The sequence below is a fragment of the Electrophorus electricus genome, chromosome 2 (assembly GCF_013358815.1).
Source record: "Electrophorus electricus isolate fEleEle1 chromosome 2, fEleEle1.pri, whole genome shotgun sequence".
In the NCBI taxonomy this organism is placed as follows: Eukaryota; Metazoa; Chordata; class Actinopteri; order Gymnotiformes; family Gymnotidae; genus Electrophorus; species Electrophorus electricus.
The window spans coordinates 27,153,472-27,178,706 of NC_049536.1; the positions used below are offsets into that span (position 1 = coordinate 27,153,472).

Below are 25,235 nucleotides of genomic sequence, written 5' to 3' on the forward strand. Positions count from 1 at the left end.
ATAAAATAAAATCAAAAACTCTAAATAAATAAATGTACCTAAACCTACCCAGTACTTCCAATGTGATATGATGGCTGACCGTGCCCATGCAATTTGAAGCAGTTATAGTATAGGTTCCCTTGTCTAGCCTTGCAACAGCAGGGATAGTGAGTTTTGTGTGTTCTGTGAGTCTGTCAATCTCTTTGGTCTCTATCAGGACTCTTTCCGTGGATTTGGGAATAAGAACATCATCCTTCAGCCATTCAACCTTTGGTATTGGGAGGCCTGTGATCTCAACGGGGATCTCAACCGGCTCATTCTTCCTTACTCTGATTATATCCTCTTTGAAGTGTTTCAGCATGTGCAAATGTGGAGGAACTGGAAAAACAATATTTAAAACACAAGACTGTCATAAAGTAGATTATAAAGCGAAAGTAATATATCTGGTAATGATGGATTTGACAAACCAGAACTGGACGAACCTTCATCATCCTGAATCACAACATTCATCGGTATAGAAGGATCACTTTCACCAATGCTATTAACAGCTTTTGCACGGAACTCATACATGTGCAGTTCATCTAGATTTTCCACAGTCATTGTCAGGTCAGTGCACAACTCTGGGTTGACACGCTGGAAAGCAGGTTGATCTTGTCTCTTCTTCTCAACCACATAGCCAAGGACTGGACTGCCACCATCATTGCGAGGTGGCTTCCACACAAGGGTAATGGAAGACTTAGTTCTTTCAGTGTAGTGGAATTTCTCAGGGGAAGTTGGTGGAGCTAACATGAAAAAAAAACATGTTTATATGTACGTTTAGATATTTTGTTGTCTGGTTTAGGGAATTAAAGTGTTATGTGTCTGAAAGTAATGCTACCTTGAGGATCTACTGCAAGGATAGGTCCAAGGTCAACAGGAGGTCCACAGCCATACTTGTTTTTGGCCACAACTCGGAAAATGTACTCATGTCCTTCGACAATACCCCCAATTTCACACTTGGATGCAACTGTTTCAATGGGCTGTCTAAAAGTGTGACTTTTAGGGTCTTTTCTTTCAATAATAAAGCCAGTCAGATCACTGCCACCATCATCATCAGGGTCAGACCAGTTAAGCATCATCAACTTTCTAGTGACTACAACAGGCTTGAGTTCAAGGACAGGTCCAGGAACATCTAAATAAAAGAGTTTAAGTGATGACAGTTTTAAAATAAACTTTTCACAAATGTTTCTGGAACAAATTTAAAATACTCTTTGTTACAAAAAATATTACAGAAAATATTAAAGAAAATATTTTTTAAAGTAATCTGACAGTAGTTCTTACCCACAACTTCAGCTGTGGTCCATGCAGATTTAATAGCACTTGGGTTTGCTGCAGTGATCTGGTATCTGCCACTATCACCTCTCTGTGCATTCTTGATGATAAGGGTGTTAGATTGTCCAACCTCTTCTATTTCTACACGCTTCTTATCAAGGGCACGATCATTTACCATCCATGAAATTGATGGTTTAGGTCTACCAGTCACATTTGCAGGGATCCTCAGTGTGTCTCCAGCTCTTACAACAAAACCACCCTTCACACTGACATCAAGTTCAATTACAGGTATCACTGTGGGTAAATCAACAAAATAGTCATAAGCCTAGCCTTAAAACTTAGATTTATTTTCTAAAACAAGCATTGGTTTAAGAGACATACCGGCAGGATTCTTCACAATGACGGTTTCAGTAATGCCAGGAGCACCTTCACCCGCACAGTTGACTGCCATAACGCGAGTAGTGTACTTCGCACCTTCTCTGACACCATACACAGTGAATGTAAGACTCTTTTGTGGTCTTTCTGTGGCTCGGGTCCATTCTTTGGTGCCAGCCAATAACTTGTCCACATGGTAACCAAAAATGTCTGAACCACCATTATCTACAGGAGGGTCCCATTCAACTATTATTGAATGGTCTGTGGTGTCAGCAACACGTGCAATTGGTGGACCCGGTGGCACTGAGAAAAAAAAGAAAATTAATTAAACATTGATCATTGAATACTTAATTAACACAGGACAAGATTTTGAAATATAAAGTCGGATATGTGATAGTGAATTAACGTTTAATTGGCTTACAGATTGGAGCCTGTGCTGTCTTCGGCTCAGATGGTGGACTGAACTTTCCACATCCAGCCATGTTCTCTGCACAGACCCTGAAAATGTATGTCAAGCCTTCTAAGAGGCCTTCTACATTTAGTTCCAGTTTATTAAAGATGCTGCGGTTAACTCTTGTCCAATGTGTACTATTAATTTCTCGTTTCTCCACCCAGTATCCTTGAATAGGGCAACCATTGTCCTTGGGTTCTTTCCAAGTGACAACCATGCTATTGGATGTGATGTCCACAATTTCAGGCTTCTCAGGAGCCTCTGGAGGATCTGAAAAATGAAAAGTGTCAAAACAAATATTAGCATCTAACTTTAAAGCAACAAACATCATAATTACAGAAAATAAAATGTTTGAATATGCATGCATGTCAATTACCGAATGGATTCTTGGCAATGACGGGTTTGGAGATACAAGGTCTTCCTGGGCCAAATCTGTTCTCTGCAGTAACACGGAATATGTATTCCTTTCCTTCGATGAGTTTTGTTACTGGGTATTTGCAGGCTCTGAGGGTTGTTGTAACAGTAACCCATCCCATCTCAACCTTGGAGTTGTCTTTTCTCTCCAGTATGTAATTAAGGATCTCACTGCCACCATCATCTAGAGGAGGATCCCACTTGCAGAGGAGTGAATCCTTCCTGACTTCCTCAAATTTTAAATTCACAGGGGGCCCAGGTGTATCTGGACAGAAACAAAAACATTTGAATATTTGTTAATTACAGTAATTCCATAATACTGCATTTAAATATAATTTTTTTATAGAAATCACAGAAATATAACCTACCAAGAACGTTAACCACACAGCTTGCAGAGGCAATACCATGATCATTCTCCACCTTGATAGTAAATACACCATGATCACCTCTGATAACATCTTTCACACAAATTAAGGATTCACCCTCCCTAATGTTATCAATGGTAAGACGCTCATTCAGAGATGGGTGGTATTCTTCCTCTGGCTCCTCAGGTTCCTCCACCTCCTTTTCTTTTTCCTTTTTCTCCTTGTCGTCTTCTTTAATTTCCTCTTGTTTCTTTTCCTCTTCCTTCTCTGGCTCCTTTTCTTTTTTCTTCCTAATAGGCCTTTCTGGTCTCTTCTTCAAAGCTTCTGGCCTAATAGTTGAATTGTTTCTTGTCCATGTTATTTCTGGGTATGGAAATCCGGAGATGTAGGCAGTCAATCGAATCTCTTCACCTTTCCTGACACTTAAGCCTGATTGCAGGCTACCACTGAGGAACACCTTGGGACGGTCTGAGAACAGAGAGTAACCATATTAAATACACTGTCAATGAAGAATACACTACTGTAACATAAAATAGCATAAATAATATACAAGAATTAATCAATTTGTAGTACATACCAACTGCATCAGTGGCTTTGATCATAGGAGTGCTCCGTGAAGGATCACTTATGCCTGCTGCGTTCTCTGCACGCACACGGAACTGATATTCTTTTCCTTGTTTCAAGCCTTTAACTGTGTAGGACAATACTGGCACAAGGAAATCATTGCATCTCTCAAACTTCTCTTGACCTTTCATTGCCTTCTCCAGAATGTAACCCATGATCTTGCATCCACCATCATACATGGGTGGCTTCCAAGTGAGGGTCACAGACTCAGAAGAGGGGTTGTGCGTTTCCACATCAACAGGTGGATCAGGTGGATCTTTATATATAGATAGGACAAAAATGTAAGTGAGAAAATATATTAGGAACTTTACAGAATCTAGAATCATTTTTGTCTGAAATTAGTGTTACTTACGCTTTTGGTCCTCAGCAATCACAGGATTGCGTAGCTCAATGAACTCTCCACCACCAATCTTATTCACAGCTCTGACACGGAAGTAATACTCTCCATTTTGGATCAGGTCCTTGACAGGCCAACTGATTTTGTTCTCTCCAGACATGACATTGACATATGTTCTCCTGCCTGCCTCTCTGCGCTGCAAGATGTAATGAAGAACAGGGGAGCCACCATCATAGTCTGGAGGTTCCCATGACACTTTGCAGGAGTTCTTAGTGACATCACTAGCAACAATTTCCTTACATGGTCCAGGTAGACCTAGTGATATAAAATGAATGAACATAAATGTAAATAACATTGAAAAACAGTATGCAATAATATTATTTACACACTTAGTATTTGTGTTTGGTTAATGATTGAAATGCATTATCTATGTAATGAGTTTCAACATGTGAGAACGGTTGACAAAGGGTTCCATAAACACACCAATAACTTTAACGTTAATTGTCCCACTAGTTGCTCCAAGGCTGTTCTCCAGGGTAACTTTGTACTGCCCAGCATCAGCATGCACGCAGCTTGGAATTTCCAGGTGGCAGGAAATGTAATCTGATCTGAATGAGATCCTGTCATCAGCCTTCATCTCCTTGCCATCTTTGTGCCATGTGATCTTTGGTGATGGTACAGCCTTGAATGGAATTGGGAGGTGCATTTTGTCACCCTCCACAACAACGAGGTCCTGGGTTTGGAATTCAATTGTAGGGTTGCCTGGAGGAATAAAAATAAGGAGTGATTTGATTAGCTCCAATTGTACAAGTGAAAGCATTGTGGTAATGGCAATGATTAATGACAAAATGTACATGTTTTAGCTTACAGTCTGAGTCTTTGGCGTAAACACTCTCAGAGATCTCAGAGGGATCACTAGCACCAATAGAATTAACAGCACGGACTCTGAAAATGTACTGCTTCTCAGGAAGAATGCCTTCATCCTCCCCAGCTCTGTATTTCAGCTCTTTAACTGGGCGTGAGTTAACTCTCATCCATTTCTCTGTTCCAGCCTCACAGAGCTCAATGTGGTAGCCAATGACTGGGCTTCCTCCGTTCCTTTCTGGGGCTTTCCAGGCAATAGAGATATGGTCTCTGTTTGCCTCAATGACATGGAGATCCTGAGGAGGAGATGGTGGTCCTGGAATAATGAAGAATATACTGAATAATACATATTTTGTTCACAAAATAAAATATCTTCACAAATGTTCTGAAATCATAAAACAATGTCTTCAACACACCTGTTGGGTCCTCAATTACCACAATGTCTGTGGGTTCACTTGGATGACCAACTCCAGCCTCATTCTCAGCAAGGACCTGGAACTGCACCTCAGTTCCTTCAATGACATCAGTTACCCTGTACTTGCAGTCAGGGCCTGATGTCTTTGCAGATTTCACCCATCGAGTTCCAAGTTTCTCTTTCTTCTCAATGACATACCTTTAAGTGCAATTATAATACATAGAGTTAAAAATATTTTCAATACTTTCACTGATTCACTGATGACATGTATTACTTAAAAGGATTTCAGTATTTTCATTATGTTTACCTCAAAATAGGTCTGCCACCATCATTCTTAGGTGCCTCCCATTTTAGGTCAACATGGGTCTTTGAAACCCCTGTGACAGTCAGAGCATATGGAGGTCCAGGAGTAGCTAGAATAGAGGAAAGGTAAATAGTATAAGTATACCTCAAAGGCATCAGCCATTATCTAGTAAAAGAGATTTCCATGGGGTGTGGTGCTTACTGAATGTATCCTTTGCCAGAACAGAGTCAAGAAGTTCACAGTATTCACTAGGCCCAACAACATTCTCTGCTGCCACACGGAAGACATAGAGGGAGCCTTCATTTAGTGGAGTGACAGTGTATGTCAGTTCTTTCACGGTGGTGTCAACTGCCTGCCAGCCCTTGCGCTTGACGTCTCTCTTTTCAACAATGTAGTTGGTGATGGGAGAACCGCCATCTCGTTCAGGAGCTGTCCACTTCAGTTCAGCACCACTCCGGGAAATATTTACCACCTCTAGCCATCTTGGGGGTGATGGAGGATCTAACAAGAAAAGGAAAAGTGTTACATTGACATCAGACTACTGCAGTGTAATTTATGTATTTATATAAACTATAAATAAACCTATTATTAAGATTTGCTTTTTTTGTTCATGTTATTTTATTGTTTATTTTTTTTCAATTCTTAATAAAAAAGAATCATAGAGCAATGTTGCAATGGTCAAATCTCTGTGGCATACATTATTAATCTAAGATAATAAATGAAGGAATTTAAAACAATCCAGATATTCAGCAATCACTTACTGAGTCTTTCCTTGCATAGCACAGGATCGCTAGGCTCACTAGGTTCACTCTCGCCTGCTGCATTCACAGCTCTGACACGGAAGGAATATTCCTGCTTCTCCATCAGTCCCTTCAAGAAATACTCAAGAGAAGGAATACCATCTACCACTCGGACCCACTCAACAGTTCCACTCTTTAGGAGCTCAACAATATAGGACACAATCTTGGCACCACCATCATGCTCAGGCTTTGTCCACTGCAGGAAAGCAGATGTCTTGGCAACATCCTTAACACTAGGCTTGCCAGGAGGCCATGGAGGATCTAAAAGAGCATATATATGTTTCAGCCTAGCTTTCCCAAAAAACACAAATTCTGTTAGTTCTGATGCAAAAGTTTGGAAAAGAAACCATCAAATGTTTATTTTACCAATTGGATCCTTGATCAAGATCTGGTCAGTCTCCTTGCTTGGTTTTCCAGGTCCAGCAAGATTCTCAGCCAAGACACGGAACTTATACTTCTTCCTTGTGGGCAAACCTTTCACCCTATATTCACCACAGAAAGTTAGAAATATGTGAGAGTTATGTATTCTGCTATATGGACCAACTGTTTTCCATTTGTGCATTGTAAGTACTCACCTGAAGGTTGTGTCACTGATCGGTTGTTTGTTGCATTTTATCCATTTGTCAGCTTCCGGCTCAAATCTTTCAACCCAGTAACCTGTGACAGGACTTCCACCATCATCATCGGGTTCATACCAAGACAAAGTTACAGCATCCTTTGCAATATCTGATGCTGTGACTTTGTACGGAGGTCCAGGTGAATCTGGTGAAAAATATTATCAGCATAGATTACCTTTAATATATCTGAGGTGGGAGCCAAATATAATTTTGAGCTAATATCAAAATTAGTATAACATACCAAAGATATATTTGGCAGTTATTGGTGCATGCTCAGCTGGCAAACCAATGCCAAATTGATTCTCAGCATAGACTCTGAAAATATATTCTTTGAAATTAATGAGTTTGGTGGCTTTGTAGTTGGTTTGCTTCACAGTGGAGGACAGCTTGTACCATATCTCACTATCTGTAGCTCTCCTTTCAACAATGTAGTTTGTCACTCTTGAACCACCATCATCTCTTGGTGGATTCCATGATAATAGGCAGGACTGACTGGTAATTTCAGAGATATCAAAAGCAGCTGGAGGTCCAGGCTTATCTATACAAAAGGGACATGACCATGTTAGACATACAGGATACATTACTTTTTCCAGTTTGTTTTATAGTTCTTTAGAAAAGAGGGTCCTCACCCTGCTCTTGGAGATCTACTCTTTAGATTAGTATTGGAGCTAAATTTTGTCAGTACAATATACATCAATGCACCATACACATCTTATATAAGAATGAGTACAATACCTAGGATGTTGACATCAACAGTTGCTGTGGCACGGCCACTGCTGTTGACTGCCTCAACAATGTATGTTGCTGAGTCTTCCCTTGTTGTCTTAGCAATGTACACTGTGGAGTGGCCTGGCTTGGTAACAATAGAGATTCTATCATCTTCCTTCAGGATAAGATCAGCCTTGGTCCATTTGATCTTAGGCTCTGGTTTGCCTGTGATATCAGCAGGGAGTTCAATCTTTGTGCCAGCCTTTGCAGTTAAGCCAGCCAGTAGTTTTGCATCCAAGTGAATTTCTGGAGGCTCTGTTAGCAGAAGTAAGGAGGGGGTAAAGACACTGGTTAAAATATATAACAAAGATTGTGTGTGTGTGTGTGTGTGTGTGTGTGTGTGTGTGTGTGTGTGTGTGTGTGTGTGTGTGTGTGTAATTTTTTATCTACCTTTAGGATCAACAGCCAGGATCTCATCAGTTGCCTTGCTAGGTCTACCCGAGCCCAGTCTATTCAAGGCCCTCACACGATATGCATACCATTGGCCCTCTGTCAGACCAGTTACCTCAAACCTAGAACAGAGTAAAAAGGATAGTAAAGATTATTTGCTTTGTTTTGACCTATCAGAACTAGATAAATGAGCCTTTGGTATAAATAGTTCACCTACTTGAGGTCTGGCAATGGCTCACCACATGGCTCCCATTTGTCAGTGCCACGCTGGCATTTGTCAACAGTGTAACCTTTAATTGGAGCACCACCATCCCACTTTGGAGGCTCCCATGACAGGAAGATTGTGTTGGCAGTCTTATCTCTCCATTTAAGATTCTCTGGTGGATCTGGAACAGCTATTGTTTTAGAAAAAAAGCTTGTGAGCATTTGGGGTTCAGTTCTTGCAGTGGAGCATACTCTGTCTATATTAATTTTCCTGTTGTCACTTACTAGCTGGTGAAGACACATTTACTGGATCATCAATGTATGCGGGCTCTCCTGGGCCACACTTGTTGCAAGCAATAACTCTAAACAAGTACTCCTTTCCCTCGACAACATCTGTGATAGTGTACTCCTGGTCTTGTAAGCCAACAATGACCTGAAATGTGAAAAAAAAGCAATAAAAAAGTGTAACTAACCCAACATCTTTATTTAAAGCTTCTGGCAGTTTGGTGTGATATTCATACCTTGACCCAGGTCTTTCTTGAGACATCACGCTTCTCCACTTGATATCCAGTAATCGGGCTGCCTCCATCATGGTCCGGTGCTTCCCACATAAGATGGACATGATTTCTGGTTACCTCTGCAACCTTAAAGTCCTTGGGTGCACTTGGTGATGCTGAAAAAAGATGAGCAGTCAATTCTGCACTAAATGGTAGAAAGTTAGTGGAGACAATAAAGACAAAAATGATACTGAACATACCGATAACATTGACATCAATCTCCCCAGAGACACTGCTTACATCATTCTCCAGTGTCAGAAAATATCTGCCTTTGTCTGGACGCACACTTGGGGTAATGACTAACTCGGTGAAGGTGGGCTTTGTGACCATGGAAACACGGTCACCAGCGGTGAGCTCTGTGTCACCAATGGTCCATTTAGCAGTAGGTGTTGGGTATCCAGTGATTGGGACCCGGATAATAAGAGGCTGAGGAACAATGACCTCCAGGCCATCCTTGAAGGCACTCAGGTCGAGTGTAGGTGCAACTAAAATTAAGAGGCATACACTATGTTATTAAAAATATGTAAAGAATACAAATTCAAAGGATCTATGAAAGGAACCAGTACATACAGTGTGGGTCATCTGCCAGCTCAGGTCCAACAATATTGGAGGGGTCAGACTGGCCAGCTGCATTTTCAGCAATGACTTGGTATTTGTACTTCTTTCCACATTTAAGTCCAGAAACCTGGAGAAAATTAGGATATTCATAAAATGTATTTTTAAAAAGTATTTACAGATATACAGTGGTGTCTCCAAAAAACAAAGGCTATGAAAGTTAGACAATTACCCTGTAGAGTAGGTCTGGGCAAAGCCTGGCATTACATCTCATCCACTTGTCTGAATCTTCCTCACACCTCTCAATAATGTAGCCAGTGATTATGCTACCACCATTTCTAAGAGGAGGCTCCCATGTCAACAGACAGCCCTCCTTGGTCTGTTCAGAGTGTGTCAGATTCAGGGGTGGGCTTGGCCTCTCTGAAAAAGTATAACAAATGTAGACAGTTACAAATTAAACTTTCTAAAGTCTTCCTTCTTGATTTGCTAAAAGATAGCTAATTGAGAAGGTAAGTAAATACTACTAACCTATTGGGTCCATAATTTTAACTGGGTTTGTAGCAGCACTTGGTTTGCCAGGGCCAGCCTTGTTTTCTGCTCGAACACGGAAGATATATTCCTTGTTCTCAATAACATCATTGACTACTGCTTTACGGTCCTGTGGTTTAGTCACCATGACTGGAGACCACTGCACAGATGTTCTGTCACGGAGCTCGATGATGTATGAGGTGATTTCAGCTCCACCATCAAACAGAGGTGGATCCCAGGAGACTGTGGCACCAAACTTGCTGACATTTCCAACTGTGACATTTTGTGGTGCATCAGGTACATCTGGAATACAGAAAATGTATAATAGATTTTTATTTTATTTGCTCATTTGTAGTAATAGTTACATTTTTGTTAATGTATTTTATTATAAACTTTAATTCTTCCAATGTCTAAACAAAAATTGGTATTGTTGTTTTTAAAAGTATAATATTATCACTGCAGTAGTATAATTTTAATTCTCACAAATTAGGCAGTAGATGATCTAGAGAGTTATAAACAACTACTGCTTACCAAACTTATTCTTGGCTAACACAGCTTCATCTGTCTCAACATTTGGTCCACAACCAACTCTATTGCGTGCACAAACCCGGAAGAAATACATAGAGTCCTTCTGCAACCCAATGACAGTGTATTCTGTACTGTCAGCCCTGTCAGTGGCGAGAGTCCAAGTCTTGCGTTTGACATCACGTCTCTCTACTACGTAACCCAGGATCTTGCTTCCACCGTCACTCTGAGGTTCATCCCATGCCAGGCTGACCTCACCGTCTGCTGTGTCAATAACGCTTAGATTCTTGACTGGCCCAGGAACATCTGTGAAGAGACAGTTTCATGTATTCAGATCCAACAAGTCAACTTCAGATAAATGTGAACTGACCCAGTAAAAACAGGTGTAACAATATGTTGTGTTTGTTGTTTGGGGACTGTTTTGACTTATTCACACTGATGCATCCACAGCAAAAATAATAATAATAATAATAATTAAATATAAAAAATGGAATTACTTCCTGTCAAATATGCCAGGGTACTTTTCCTCTGCACACTATTTGAGTAAATTGAATGAAATGGTTTTACACTCAAAAGATCAAATGCAGTAAACTGATGAAATATGAACTCACCAATAACTTTCAAATTAATGAAAGCCTCTCCCTGTCCATGCTTATTCTTTATAATGATTTTGTAATGGCCCTCTTCTGATTTTTTGGGGTCCTTCAGCCTGTACTCTGTCTTATCAGGAGAGACATGAACATTCTCCTTTGGCAGGCTGATGCTATCAAAGAACCATTCAGCCTCAGCTTGTGGGTATGCATTAAAGGGAACTGACATGGTCAATGGAGTTCCAGCATCTGTCACCAAATCCTGATCCAAAGTCTTGATCGTTGGCACAGCTAAAGTAAAACAAAAGAAACAATGCAGATTCAATTTAGTAACAACACTGTCTATTATAAAGCATCTTACATTAGCAAAACATCTAATAAATTATTCATTCAAATGTAATTGTGCTTACCTGCAAGCTCAAGCTTGGCTCTTGCATCCTTGTCCTTGGCAATAACCCTGTATTCACCCTGGTCACGAGGCCTGATCTCACAGACCTGGAGTCTGTGAATCTTGCCTTCACTCATCATCTGGTATTTGTCACCCTGGACAATGGTCATGTTATTCCTTAGCCATTTAACTTCAACTCTATCTTTGTTGAGCTCAACCTCATACACAATATCAGAACCTGGTGGCTCAAATACATCCATGGGTGGTCTGATGATCTCCACTGGAATCTCTGGATGATTTAAATTGGTCAGAACACATTAGACAAGAGGACTAAGTAAGTAACTTAATAAAAAAATACTCAGCTACATGCACAGATCTATGTACCTTCAACAAAGAGACGAGCCCTGGATTTTTTGTCGCCTACTCCACAGGCATATTCACACTCATCATCCAGTCGGCACTCTCTAATGCGCAGTGTGCATATGTTTCCATCACGCTCAAACTGATATCTAAAATCAAACAGACAGGTTAGCTTTTCATGGAAAGACATAATACAATAAATACAAGGTAAGAGTGAGTTAATGACCTTGGGCCCTCTCTGATTTCTCGGCCATCTCTGTACCATTTAACGTCAGCTTTCTCTTTGGAGAGCTGGCATGTAAACTCAGCATCTTCGAACTCGATGATGGTCTGGTCTTGGAGTTGGGTGGTGAAGTCAGTTGGTGCTTCACTGATGATCAACTCTGCTGTTGACTTGTCAGCACCAGCAATAACAGTGTATTCACCCTCATCTGCAAGACTGCAGTCCTTAATGGTCAAAGTGTGCTTATCCTTATCAACACGGTACACAACACGCTTGTTTAAGGTGATCTCCTGATCAGCCTTCATCCATTGCACGGTCACATTTAGCTTGTTCACTTTGCATGAGAAGCTAACAATCTTCTTCTCTTGCGTGTCAATGTCATCAAGGGGAACAATGATCCTCAGATCTTCCTCTGCAAATAAAAAGAGGAGCAATTATAACAAACCATAATTATATTATACCATTGTGAGAAAAAAATCACAGTATATAACAAATACCTTGTACAGTAATGTTGGCTGAACTGCTGACATATTCACCACGCTGATTGGTCAGTGTAACGGTGTAAGCAGCTGCATCTGATTTATCAGCATTTTTAATCCGTAGAGAGAACACATTATATTTCTGGCCCATGATGAATTTGCTGCTCTCAAACATTGTCTCATTGTTCTTCAACCACTTGGCCTTGGCTGCTTCTGTGTTCACCTCACAGTTGAGGACAATCTCTTGTCCTTCACTTGCCTTTGTGTCCTTCAAGGGAGTGATAATCCTGAGTTTCTCTGCAGTGAATTGAGAAATAAGAGTAAGCAAAGACATCCATCCCTATTTGTACCACAGTGATTAATACAGGGTACAGTAAGTGTGGAATACATACCTATCACTGTCAGATCAGCAGACGCTCTCGTGGATCCAATGAGAGCCAAGAATGGTCCCTCATCATTGTGGTCACAGTTCTTAACCACAAGGACTCGTCTCTTGCCATCAGAAATAATTTCATATTTGTCATCTGTTTGGAGTTCTTTGTTGCCTCTGAGCCATTTGACTTCATAGGAGTCTTTGGACACTGAGCACACAAACTGAGCCTTTTCACCCTCAACCACCTCCTGACTCTGAGGTCTGGAAGTAAACTCAGCAGCAAGTTCTAAATAGAAGAAAGTTTAATGTTTGTTGAGTTCTCTTTTATGGAAATGTTTTGAAAAGAAACACTGAGCTCAAAAATAATACTAAGTTGCTTACCATTAATTCTGAGGTTCCCTGTGGTTTGTGAGCTGGGCAGTTTGCAGTGGTATTCTCCAGCATCATCCATACGAAGGTTCTGGATAATAAGGATTCTTCTTCTGCCATCTGTAATTTGCTCATATCTTCCACCCTCAGGCAGTTCCTTGTCACCCTTGTACCATGTGACCTCTGCACTGGGCTTGGAGACCTCACTGATCAGTTTGATACTGTCAGTTTCAGTTCCTTCAACATTAGCCAAGTTCTTCGTAAATCTTGCCTCCTCCTCTGCAGTAATGAAAAAAATCAAACAAATTCATTGGCTGTCTGCTATTAAAGACTGATAGGGTATATTAGCATGGTGAATGAGAACTAACCTATAACAGTCAGCATGCCAGAGGTCCTGGAGGTCTTTGCATCACATTCATATTCTGCCTCATCATCAAATACTGCCTTGCTAATGATGAGGATGCGTTGAACTCCCTTTGAAATGATCTCATATTTTTTGCCCTTTCTGATTTCATTTCCATCCTTGAACCAACGAACCTTGCAAAGATGAACCAAGAATCATTTACATGAACGTAATACAATGAGTGAAGTACAGAGTAACTGACTGGTTAATTTACATTTAATCCAGATATATCTAATCATTTACATGTCCAAGCAAATTACTCGTGTATCCAATAAGCCAATATGCCACATAGATTCAGTAAATAGGCATACAGAAAGACATACAATAAGAATACCTTTGCACTTTCTCTGGAAACTTCACATTCAAACTTGGCAGACTCTTTCTCCATGACCTCAACATCATGGAGTGGCTTAGTGAACTCAACATGTGGGGCTAAATTCAACAAATAACATTACTCCAAATAGGCAAAATTAGAAATTAATTGCAAAATTAAAATTTTCCATTTTATTAAAATAAAAACGTACGTTCAACATTCAAGAATGCAGAAGTCTTGAAGTGTAGGGCGTCACAGGTATATGTCCTTGAATCATCAAGTGTGCAGTCTTGAATGATGAGTTTTCTATGGCGACCATCAGCAACCATCTCATACTTCTTAGTTTTATGGATTTCCTGTCCATCTTTGAACCACTTGACCTCTGCACTTTCTTTGGAGACTTCACACTCTAGTATGGCTGTAGCTTCCTCCTCTACAGTCTGGTCCTCGAGGGGCTTGGTGAACTCGACTGGAGGCTCTATTGGAAGAGATTATTCAAAAATATTAAACATTAAAGCAATTTTGGTAATGAAAAATACCAGCATACATACTATATTCATATGATATTTTAATGGAATGCATTATGGAATAATATTTTTTATCTTTTCTCTGGCTGTGACAGAACAACACAAAACAGCTTTGTTATGGTATTGTAAATGTTGTTTTGCTTTTATTTTCCATATATTACTAATACTGGCAATATGCCATTATGTTGTAGTTATAGCTATTTGTATACATTAACTGTACTTAAAGGAACATTCTTTAAGAATCCAAATTTAGCGTGGAATATTTGTAATATTGAGCTATTAAATCTAGTTGAAATCAACCATTCAATCAACCTTTATTCAGACTCCAAGTACTTATTCAAACTCTGAGCAATGTTTAATGATTTGTAACATCATACATGTATGATTATTATGATTATTGTTGCAGGCCAAAAGAGAGTGTTTTCATCATCTGTAGCACATTTTTAAGTGGTAAAATCACCAGTGTCAAATGAACAACTTTAGTGCACCTTTCTAGCCAATAAACATGTACTGATTCAACTGTGTATACTTTAAAATACACAAAATGGCACCTACCTTTTACAATGAGCTCAGCCTGAGTTTGGAAATCCTTTGCAGTGAGTTTTATCTCTCCTGCCTCAGTCAGCTTCACATCTCTAAGGGTCAGCGTGTGATTTCTGCCTTCTGCTCGGGTGACAACCTGTAGATATCAGACATATTGCTGAACATGTCTGTTACCCTTTTCTCTGTCATGGGCCTGGAGAAGGCTATTTACTGCATCCCTGCAATAGACGCTGGCAGCTGAGGAGCAGGAATGGGTCTCATTTTTGCACCTCTGCCTTTTATACTTGGAATAACCCTCTAGCCTGAGAACAACTCATTTGCAGCATGTATGTAACTTATATTATTAAAATACATGCACTAAAAGATGTACATTTCTTATGATAGTAAACACATTAGACTTATGCTTATTATTATCTAAACACACACTTAAATTTCTGTCAAATAAAAACTCAATCTCTATTTGGCCACAGATATATAACAGATATATAAGCAATGAATAACACTCAAGGACAAGAACACATTTTTTACACAATGGTTTAAGCATTATCCATAGTAGCAAAAACTCTATTTATTTTAACCATTTACAAAATACTCATAATTACTTCTGTATTAACACTCCTTATTTTTGTATAAAAAAGAGGACATTAAAACCAATTATTTAATTCACATCTTACAGTACGGTAAGTCTCAAAACACTCATCAATGTAGGTCTAATCATCAGTGTCATAATAGCAGCTGTTCTGACTGTACAGTAAAGGTTCACAACATTCCATTACCAATAGCAAAACAATCAAGTTTTTATATAAATTATATAATTGATAAATTATTAATCTAATTATTAAACACGTTATATGATATACCTCAAACATTCAGTGACAAACATACAGTTATCTGGACAATTTATATATTAACAATATTAATTTTCACTTTAAATTGTGAATGGTAAGCAGGCCTCTTGCCACCTGCCACTGAAGATGGAGTTTTGAAGCAGTTAAAAATAACCATAGGAACGCTTGCAGGGCAGAATAGCTTAAGACATTATTGCAAACCCCATATCAAATGCTCAGCCGCTCAGCTGAAGCCTGATACTCACAGGCCTTATATGCAGAAAACATGTAGATAGCATATGCAGGATTCATGCATTATCTGGATAAAATATGAGTGTTACTGTTGTAATTATAAAACATTCCAACCATGTAAAGCCTAAAGCTATAAATGGAAACTGGAAAATGCTTGTTGTAGTAATAAATAAACATGTCACCATGTTTGAAAGTGAGCGATTAGCCTAATCAAACAAAGTCCTTGGTCAAAACAACAATATGGCTTTCTAACAATTCAGACATGATTCATGCATGCACATGCACAGTTTATATCCTCCTACACTTACCCTGTCACTTGGTTCCAGCTTTGTACCCCCAAGGAACCACTCAACAGATATGCCCTCATATGAAAGCTCGCAGTCAAAGGTAGCAGTCTCCCCAGCTGTAACCGTAACATCCTTGAGAGGCCGCAAAAGGCCTATTACTCGTGCTTTGAATTGAGGAGAAGACATTGTTAGTCACCTCCAGATCCAGAGACACCAGTAAGTCTTTAACTGCAAATCCACATTGTGCTTTCCCGCTGACAGCAGGCCACTGCTCTGGAGCCCAGAACCCCCGGGACAAGCAGAGTTACAGCTGGAGAGTGACTTGACATTGGGGGCCTAGATCATTAGCATATTGAGTTTCCTTAAGATGTATATGGTCATCAAAAAAAAAAAAAAAAAGGTAAAAAAAAACACCACGGTGTATCTTTGAAGCTCTGCCAATCACTGATGGACCTGCTCTGGATATGGTATGTAACTTCAAAAATAGCCACAACATCTGATTGGCCAGCAGCCCACCCCCTACCAGGAGAATATGCTGGCCAGCCTGTCACTGTCAATCAACACCTTGGAATTTTCCAAGAAATGGAGAATGTTGGGGTACGTATTCCCCAAATGTACATCTGTGTTACCCAAATTGGTTGAAATGCAACCAATTTCCATGATTAAAACATTAAATGTCCACAACCCTGGGCCTAGTAAACAATTACCACCAACTTAATAGGGCACAATATTTGGAAAGACTTTTTAAAGCTTGATAATGCACTGCATTCACAGATTTTTAGTTGCTAAAGGAAAGTATTTTATTTACTTTTTATTTATTTACTTCTCATTTACTTTATAATATAGTTTGCATTCATGACTTTTTTGCTCTGTAATTGGTCTTCATGGTTTATCGCTACATTATTCTTACCTTTAACTCTGAGGTGAGCACTAGATTTAGCATTGGCAGCACTGAAATCCACACCACCAGCCATGTCCATTTGCACATTGTAGAGAATGAGCATATGTTTGGTGCCTTCTTCCTTAATCTCACAATCCTAATTGGTGGAAAAACATGCATCACAGTATAGCACTGAGGAGTTACAATAATTCATCTGAGAGAGTACAGTTTATAACATGAGATAAAGCAGAACCATTATATTTATACAAAGCATTTATAACAATCTCAACTTTCAAAAAATATCTTAAAGATGACTCCTAATTAAAGGTCTGATTTACAGTTTCTGACTATAAAAATTACCGCAGACTGGTGTAGAGCATCTCCTTTGAGTTTCCAGTTGCCATGCACATCCTCCTCAGAGATCTCAGTCTCAAAGCGAGCAGTTTCAGTCTCTGTGACCTCCACACTATACAGTGGTCGGACCACTTTAATGTCACGATCTGCAGGGGTTTTATGAGAGTGACAGTAAGAAATAAATCAATTGGTAAGTCCATTGTTAAATGTAAGAGAATCCAAAGGAAGATTTATAAAGAAAAGCACATACCCTCAATATTCAGCTTTGCCGTTGTTTTGTCAGAGCCACAGTCACAAGCATACTCGCCAATATTGCTCTTGTCAGCACGCTTAACTATTAGAATTCGTTTCTTCCCATCAGCCTTGATGAGGATATTCTTTGATGGAGTGATCTCTTTGCCATCTTTGAACCATTTTACCTCAGCAGTGGGCTTGCTCAGTTCACACATCAGCACCACCTCATCCTTCTCAACGGCTGTATAATCCTGAAGCTTGGTTGTAAAGTAAGCTTCTCCCTCTAATGATTGTAAAAAAAAGGCATAAAATTATCCTTAGGTTTTACCAACACTATTGAGTAGCATGTCTTGAATATTCCATCATGTCATGAATATTCTGTCATGTTTTGAATATTGCATCTTTCCTTACTCACCAAGAACAGTAAGCATGGCCTCGCAGCTTTTCCCAAGGGCCTCGGCTTTAATTAAAGAGGTATCATCAATGGACACTTCCTTGAAGGACAGAGTATGGATCTTGCCATCCTCTGACATGTGCACCACTTTACTCGGGTGCAGACGCACGTCATTTTTGTACCACGTGACCTGAACTTTCTCATGTGACAGTTCAATGCGGAACTCTGCTGTCTCACGCTCCTTCACAGTAACATCCTTGATGGGTCTGACAAACTCAAGACGAATGCCTACGAAGAAGAAGATATATGTACATACATACATACATATACATATATATATATATATATATATATATATATATATATATATATATATATATATATAGAGAGAGAGAGAGAGAGAGAGAGAGAGAGAGAGAGAGAGAGAGAGAGAGAGAGATGTTTGCTATTTGGAAACCTGAATGAATCAAACCTCAACCTAATTACAAAAGAGTTGTATAGACCTTGAATGATGAGTTTGCCAGAGGTTCTCTTGTCTTCAGCCTCAAACATATATTTGGCCTCATCTTCATAGGCTGCAGATTTGACAACTAGAGTGTGCCTTTTAACCTCTGAGAGGATTTCAAATTTATCATCAGCCTTCAATTCCTGGCTTCCCTTTAGCCAACGGAAGGTCTTTGGTTCTCGAGATATTTCACACTCAAACCTTGCTTCGTCTTTCTCATACACTTGCACATCACTCAGAGGTGTTAGGAAGGTAATTGGGAGTTCTGTGAATAAAAAGATAAGAAGTAGGTAAAGCTTAATCCACACTTAATCCACACTCAGTGGCATGGCATAAGCAGTACAAAGAAGAATGTACAATTACCTTTCACTTTCAGATTTGCAGAACACTTTGCATTGGCACCCTGGAATGAAACCTCGCCAGTCTGGGGAACTTTGCAGTTGTACAGTGTTAAAATGTGTTTAGCTCCATCCTCAATGATTTCGACATCCTGTTGACATAAGGTAATTTAATATAACCAACAATATTTTTGCTTGGTAAAAGTCCACAATGATCATGACTAGTATTACCTGTGACTGAACAAGAACTTCTCCTTTAAGTTTCCACTGACCATGGACATCATCCTCTGACAGTTCCACTTCAAAACGTGCAGTCTCACCATCAAAAAGTTCAACACCATACATGGGTCGAACAACCTTGATGTCGCGAGCTGCACAAAATGGTAATGGTATTGAAGGTTTGAAAATCACACAATACAATAAGCAATGCTTTTGCTTATTTACTTATAATTCAGCACATACCTTCAATATTCATGGTAGCCAAAGTTTTGTCTGTTCCACAGTCACAGACATACTGGCCCTTGTCTTTGTCTGCCACTTTCTTAATGGTTAGGATTCTCCTTCTACCTTCTGCCCTCATGGAAACCATCTTAGAGGACTTAATTTCCATCTCATTATGGAACCACTTCACAGGAACATCTTTGCTCAACTCACAGTCAAGAATGACCTCATCTTTTTCGACTGCAGTGTAGTCTTGCAATTTAACAGTAAAGTAGGCATCTCCCTCTGAAAACAGAAATATCAGTGAGCTCAAATGCATTTACAAGCAGTAGCTTCCATTGCTGACATGTGTAGCAACAGAGAAAAAAAACAGCACAATAAGTACAATTTTACACAAGTACAAGAAAATAAAACCCCATAAAACATTACCTAGCACCGTCAGGTTTGCTGTAGTTGATATTCCTTTTGCCTCTGCCTTTATTTGGCAAATATCATCTAGAGTGACCTCCTTGAGTTCTAATATATGTCTCTTTCCATCAACATGGGTAAGCACTGTTCTGCTCGTATGCAGTTTTGTTTCATTTTTGTACCACGTCACTGGCACATTCTCATGAGACAGCTCAACCTCAAACAAAGCTGTTTTACCTTCCTTCACAGTTTGATCCGACATTGGCGAAATAAACTTCAGCCTCATACCTTTAACACATAGTTAGTTCAGTTAAATTAAGTGAAATTTAATCTAGTTTCGAATCAAAGACAGAAGACAACGGCTTGAACCATGACTTACCCTCCACTGTCAGTTTAGCTGTTGAAGTTTTACCCAAAACCTCTATAGAGTAATCGCCCTCATCTTCAAATTCACACAGGTTTATGACCAACATATGTTTCTTTCCATCTTTAATGATATCGTATTTCTGGTCTGATATTACAATATCAGATCCTCTATACCACAACACTTTAGGCACATCCTTAGTGATGCTGCACTCAAACTTTGCCTGTTTCTTTTCAGGAACTGTAACGTCCTTCAGTGGGACTGTGAAGTCCATTTCAATTTCTGTGGATTTAAATATAGGTTATCCAAAAAAAAATAAAAAATCTGGCTCACAGCTTCTTAACAAAGTTTATTATGCATTCACATATGCATGGTGCAAGGTTTACTTAATTATTTTCCCTCTTAATTTTACGTAACATACCTTTGACTGTTAGCATTGCACTAGTGATGGCATTCAGGGCTTGGTAAGTAACTTCTCCAGCCTGATCAAGCTGAACATTTTTCAGAGTAAGGAACCGTTTGTTTCCATCTACCCTAATATCACAAGTCTTAAAAAGGAAAAAAATATTAAGGTCAAGTTCAAGTTCACAAAATCATTGTGTAAAAAATTATACTTCACCCATGTTCAAACTGTGCATTTATCTTACCGGTGATCTTGTAAGAACCTGTCCTTTAAGTTTCCATTCCCCAGGCACATCATCCTCTGATATTTCTGTATCAAAGCTGGCCTCTTCTTTCTCCACCACTTCCACACTAGCCAGAGGTTTCAGAATCTCAGCTTCACGCTCTGCATAATCAATTTATAAGAAAAAACAAAAGAATAATGTCAAGTGATGGCTTGTAAACACTAAAGGGAAATTGAGAGAGGAATTATAATGATGTCACTCACCTCCAAGCGTGAGTTTTGCTGGGTATCTCCGACCTTCCACCTCAATAGCAAACTCATCAGCATCATTTGGCTGAGCATTCTTTATGCTCAATGTGATTTCTTTTCCTTCTTTTTTAACCTCAGTCTTATCTGTGGGTTCGGTAGGAATTTCTTCATCTCCTTTGAACCACTTCCAGTTGGGAGTGTCTTTGAAGAGCTCACACTTGAAGGTAGCTGTGGCCTTTGGTTTCACATGCTGGTCTCTCAGTGGTCTCACCAACCAGTCTCTAATGATTTCTATCAATTAAAAAAAGTATAAGGTAAATGGTGTATGCCAGTTTAGGTAGATACAAAAACAATTTGCTAACTTTTACATACCCGTAATTTTGACATTTGACTGGGTTTGGAGGTTCTCGCATTCACATGTGTAAACAGCAGCATCAAGATCATTGGAGTCTTGAATCGTCAGTGCACGCTGCAGACCAATTACATTGATGGCTATCTTGCCAGGAATATCTGAGAGTGGCTTTCCATCCTTTTTCCAGACCACATCCCTGTCTTTGCTTAACTCACAGGTCAAATACATTGGTTGTCCCTTTATCACAGAAACTTCCTCCTCCAGGGTCTTAGTGAATCGCACAGGCAACTCTGTAAAAGTGGATTACAGACTATATTCAGTAACCTTTTAGGATATTCAATTTATCAGAACGTTTCCCAGAAGTACAAAAACCTGCTCCTGTCTTATAGATAAAGCATTACCTTCAACAATAAGTTTGGCAGTAGAGGTCTTCTCTTTATTTCCAAGCTTGGCTACACATGTGTATTCTCCTGTGTCTGAGAGCTGGACATCAATAATTGCCAGTTTACGGTCTTTGCCATCAGAGGTAAACTTGTGCTTTGGACTCTCTCTCAGGTTGCTGTCATCTTTCATCCATGATGTAACGGCAGTAGAAGGTGAAATCTGGCACTCAAATACAGCAGATGATCCAATTGACTCAGCCTCCAGCAGCACTATGTCTTTAAGCTCCTTCACAAACTTCAGAGGGACAGCCTTGAGCTGGAAACCAAATGCCTCTCCTGGAGGTTTCTCACCACCCGCGCCGGGTTTTAGACCCTTTCTACGTCCAACTTCACCAGGTGAGGGAGTTTGCCTTGCTGTAATTTGAAAAGAAGTTGAATTTTTCAGTGGCACTTTTTATGACTGACAAAATAAAAAGGTCAGTATTTTTTTGTAGAGATAATAGCATTGGGGATCTGAAAAGGTCAAGTATTTATATCTTAGTTGACATGAATTAATGGATGAAAGAAGGGAAGACAAAATGAGTAGCAAAACAAAATAATAGGAAGAATGCATAAATTTAAGCAGCAGAAACAATCAGAGCCAAAAATGAATGTAGGATGGGTTCAACTATGGAGGTTTCAAATGCAATAATAAAATCAGAAGAATAAAGCTTAAAACAAAAGTTTTATGTCAAAAGCCATAAGCAGAAGAACAGTGCAAAAAAAAAAAGTACAGGGATAAAGAATAAAGTCTCTGCAGAAAATACTTACGTGTCAAACCTCTCCCTCTACCCACCTCCTCTTTTGGTTTTCCCTCTGAACAAACACATCACAAATCATTTCCAATTCATGGAGATTAAATATACACATTACCAACTAATATGTTTATATGTATTATCAACAATAACATCACAGAGGGAAATGTGAGAACAATATTAACAAGAGGGAATTGCTTATGAGGATAATAACAATCATGCCATCAATTAATGAAATTGTAAGTAAAGAATGTAAAAAAGTGACCCCCGTTGTTAAATTTTATGTCACTGTATGGGAAAACATTTAAGAAGATGAGAGGACGTTAAAGACAACATGCCACAATGAAGACTAACACAGATGAAGACAAGATTTAAAACTTTTTTAATCATGGACATGAAGATGGGTATGAAAATTATTCAGGTGACAAAAAGGATGAATTCCGGAGCAGGGGAAATAAGACATTCATTGGTGAGGAGCCATAGTCTCCTTCTCACCTCGTCTACCTCCTGGTATCCCTGGAGTCTCAAGTGCATCTTCTTCCAAATACTTTAAGTCTTCAGAGCCATAACTATCACGAGGAGCCAACTCCCATCCCCAGGTCTCCTCTTCTTCCTCATCTCCAACCTCAATCATCTCTTCTTCAAATACTTCTTCTTCCATTTGGGTTGAGATTTTTCTCATCTCTACAGCTGTAGGGGACAGCTCTTTAATTACAGGAGTCTCTCCTTTTCCTTTTATTGGAAGAGTTTCTTTGGTCTTTTCCTCCTTAGGTGAAACTTTCTTAGGTACCTTTTTCAGGGTAACAGCTTCAATTAAGTCTTTGGGCGATACCTTTTCAGGGAGTGGTTTCTTAGCCACAGCCACAGTTCCACTTGGTTTCCTCTCCACAGGAGCCACAGGAGTTAATTCAATTGGTTTTCCTTGGTCAACCTTGGGTGAAGGAGTCTTTTTGGGTTCTAAACCCTTTTTTGCCAGTTCAACAGGTTTAAGTACAATTTCTTCTTTCTTTTCAGGCTCCTTGGGTAAACTACCTTTTTTGGTTATTAGAGGCTTCTTCTCTTCCTGCTTTGGAGTCACATCCTTTTTCACAGGAGTTATTTTTTTGGGAATCTCCTTCTTTTCCTTTTCTTGAGGTACATGATCGGGTCTCTTATCAAACTCTTTGTCAGGTATTTTATGCTTTTCATCTTCTTTCACAGGAGCTTGTGGTTCTTTTATAATTCCATCCTTGGGCAGTTTACTTGGTGGTGATATTTTTATAGGCTTTCGTTCCTTGGGCTCAGGAGTCTCCTTTTCTGCAGGTGAGCCAGCTGAAGGCTTTTTTGCAAATGGCTTTAGCTGAACCTTCTCAGGCTCCTCATCTTTTTGGGGGATTCTCTTGCCTTTCCATGATGGTGTATCAGGTGTGTCCAGCATTTCACCTTTTTTATCTTTATCAACAGGTTTACATACAGCCTCATCTGGTTTCTTTTCCTGGAGTTTAGAAGGCTCCACTATTTTGGGAGGAACCTCTGGCTCTTTCGGAATATCTTCTTTCCGAGATCGTTCACCTTTCTCAAAACTAACAGGTTCTCTCTCCCTTCCAAAAGATATAGGTTCTCTCTCTTTTGATTCCTTTTTAGTGTCTTTTTCTGGTTCAAGCTCTGGTTTTCTAGGTTTTTCAAAAGGTTTTAACTTCACTGTTTCTGGTTCTTTTGTTTCAGATGGTAATTTCTTTACTTTCTTCAGAGCCAGGTCTGGCTCATCAGCTGTGCCCTGTTTTGGAATCTTGACTGTTTTCTTCAAATCAGGCTTTTCTTCCTTGTCTTCCTTTGGTTTCATCTTCTCTGGTTCTTGAGCATGTTTAACTGGCTCCTTTTTGTCCTTTTCAGGTCTTATTTCTTCAGGTTTCTTGATTCGTTCATATTTCTCAAAGTACATTTCAGCTTCATAAGAGTCAGTAATTAAAACCCCTGTGACTGCTTCAGCACAGACCTTTTCGCTTTCTTCATGCTTTTCTGGTGGAGGCTTATGAACTTTCTTCAGTTTCAACATTTCTTGTTCTTCCTCCTTGTCTTTGGATATCCTTTTAGTTGGCTTTAGAGTTGGCATTTCTAGTTTTTCTTCCTCCTTACTAAGAGGTTTCCCTTTAGATTTGAAAATTTAGCACATTACACAACAAACAAAGGCTACACATATACAATTAAAACACATCACACCAAACACAACAACATTTTGTCCACATTCCCTGACTTAACTAAATTACAAAAAGACAAACAACATAAACAAAGACCAAGAGGACATAATACAACAGAAGACAACACCACTATACAGAAAGCACAGTAACAACACATTAACTATCTAAAAGATTCAGTTTAAGCTGCATACTGCAAATCACAAACTTAGAGAATTTGAACATGATGTAAAGGATAGCATTCAGGACAGTGTTATCATACCTTTCTTTACAGGTGCAGGTGCTGCAACAGGTCCCTTTTCAGCATCTGATTTAAAAATATACCCACAAAAAAGTCAGACATAAATGAAAGTATTGTTCATTTTTAAAAATGGAGACAAATATGTATATTGCCTATAGTTGTATATATTAAGATTAGCTTTG

The 25,235-nt window shown here is 39.3% G+C and overlaps 1 protein-coding gene across 1 annotated transcript in view; it reads right to left on the bottom strand.

Annotated features, from left to right (window-relative positions):
* ttn.2 (titin, tandem duplicate 2) overlaps positions 1 to 25,235 on the bottom strand; it is a 162,632-nt gene that overhangs the window by 64,260 nt on the left and 73,137 nt on the right. Inside the window, 59 exon segments of the mRNA XM_035536460.1 lie at positions 49 to 357; positions 462 to 761; positions 857 to 1,150; positions 1,300 to 1,584; positions 1,672 to 1,968; positions 2,087 to 2,386; positions 2,493 to 2,795; positions 2,899 to 3,363; positions 3,473 to 3,775; positions 3,872 to 4,171; positions 4,340 to 4,618; positions 4,725 to 5,036; positions 5,137 to 5,333; positions 5,443 to 5,548; positions 5,641 to 5,940; positions 6,201 to 6,500; positions 6,606 to 6,721; positions 6,815 to 7,001; positions 7,098 to 7,394; positions 7,592 to 7,879; positions 8,015 to 8,136; positions 8,232 to 8,409; positions 8,504 to 8,651; positions 8,740 to 8,891; positions 8,976 to 9,260; positions 9,346 to 9,460; positions 9,563 to 9,750; positions 9,859 to 10,161; positions 10,390 to 10,689; positions 10,995 to 11,264; positions 11,384 to 11,650; positions 11,746 to 11,870; positions 11,948 to 12,356; positions 12,442 to 12,720; positions 12,816 to 13,082; positions 13,178 to 13,444; positions 13,534 to 13,702; positions 13,903 to 14,000; positions 14,093 to 14,359; positions 14,964 to 15,087; positions 16,339 to 16,481; positions 17,228 to 17,354; positions 17,558 to 17,697; positions 17,802 to 18,068; positions 18,201 to 18,467; positions 18,683 to 18,949; positions 19,048 to 19,174; positions 19,254 to 19,393; positions 19,485 to 19,748; positions 19,893 to 20,159; positions 20,251 to 20,517; positions 20,657 to 20,783; positions 20,883 to 21,022; positions 21,125 to 21,400; positions 21,482 to 21,751; positions 21,863 to 22,258; positions 22,655 to 22,699; positions 23,134 to 24,765; positions 25,075 to 25,119. Coding sequence (XP_035392353.1) covers positions 49 to 357; positions 462 to 761; positions 857 to 1,150; positions 1,300 to 1,584; positions 1,672 to 1,968; positions 2,087 to 2,386; positions 2,493 to 2,795; positions 2,899 to 3,363; positions 3,473 to 3,775; positions 3,872 to 4,171; positions 4,340 to 4,618; positions 4,725 to 5,036; positions 5,137 to 5,333; positions 5,443 to 5,548; positions 5,641 to 5,940; positions 6,201 to 6,500; positions 6,606 to 6,721; positions 6,815 to 7,001; positions 7,098 to 7,394; positions 7,592 to 7,879; positions 8,015 to 8,136; positions 8,232 to 8,409; positions 8,504 to 8,651; positions 8,740 to 8,891; positions 8,976 to 9,260; positions 9,346 to 9,460; positions 9,563 to 9,750; positions 9,859 to 10,161; positions 10,390 to 10,689; positions 10,995 to 11,264; positions 11,384 to 11,650; positions 11,746 to 11,870; positions 11,948 to 12,356; positions 12,442 to 12,720; positions 12,816 to 13,082; positions 13,178 to 13,444; positions 13,534 to 13,702; positions 13,903 to 14,000; positions 14,093 to 14,359; positions 14,964 to 15,087; positions 16,339 to 16,481; positions 17,228 to 17,354; positions 17,558 to 17,697; positions 17,802 to 18,068; positions 18,201 to 18,467; positions 18,683 to 18,949; positions 19,048 to 19,174; positions 19,254 to 19,393; positions 19,485 to 19,748; positions 19,893 to 20,159; positions 20,251 to 20,517; positions 20,657 to 20,783; positions 20,883 to 21,022; positions 21,125 to 21,400; positions 21,482 to 21,751; positions 21,863 to 22,258; positions 22,655 to 22,699; positions 23,134 to 24,765; positions 25,075 to 25,119 — 15,078 coding nt within the window.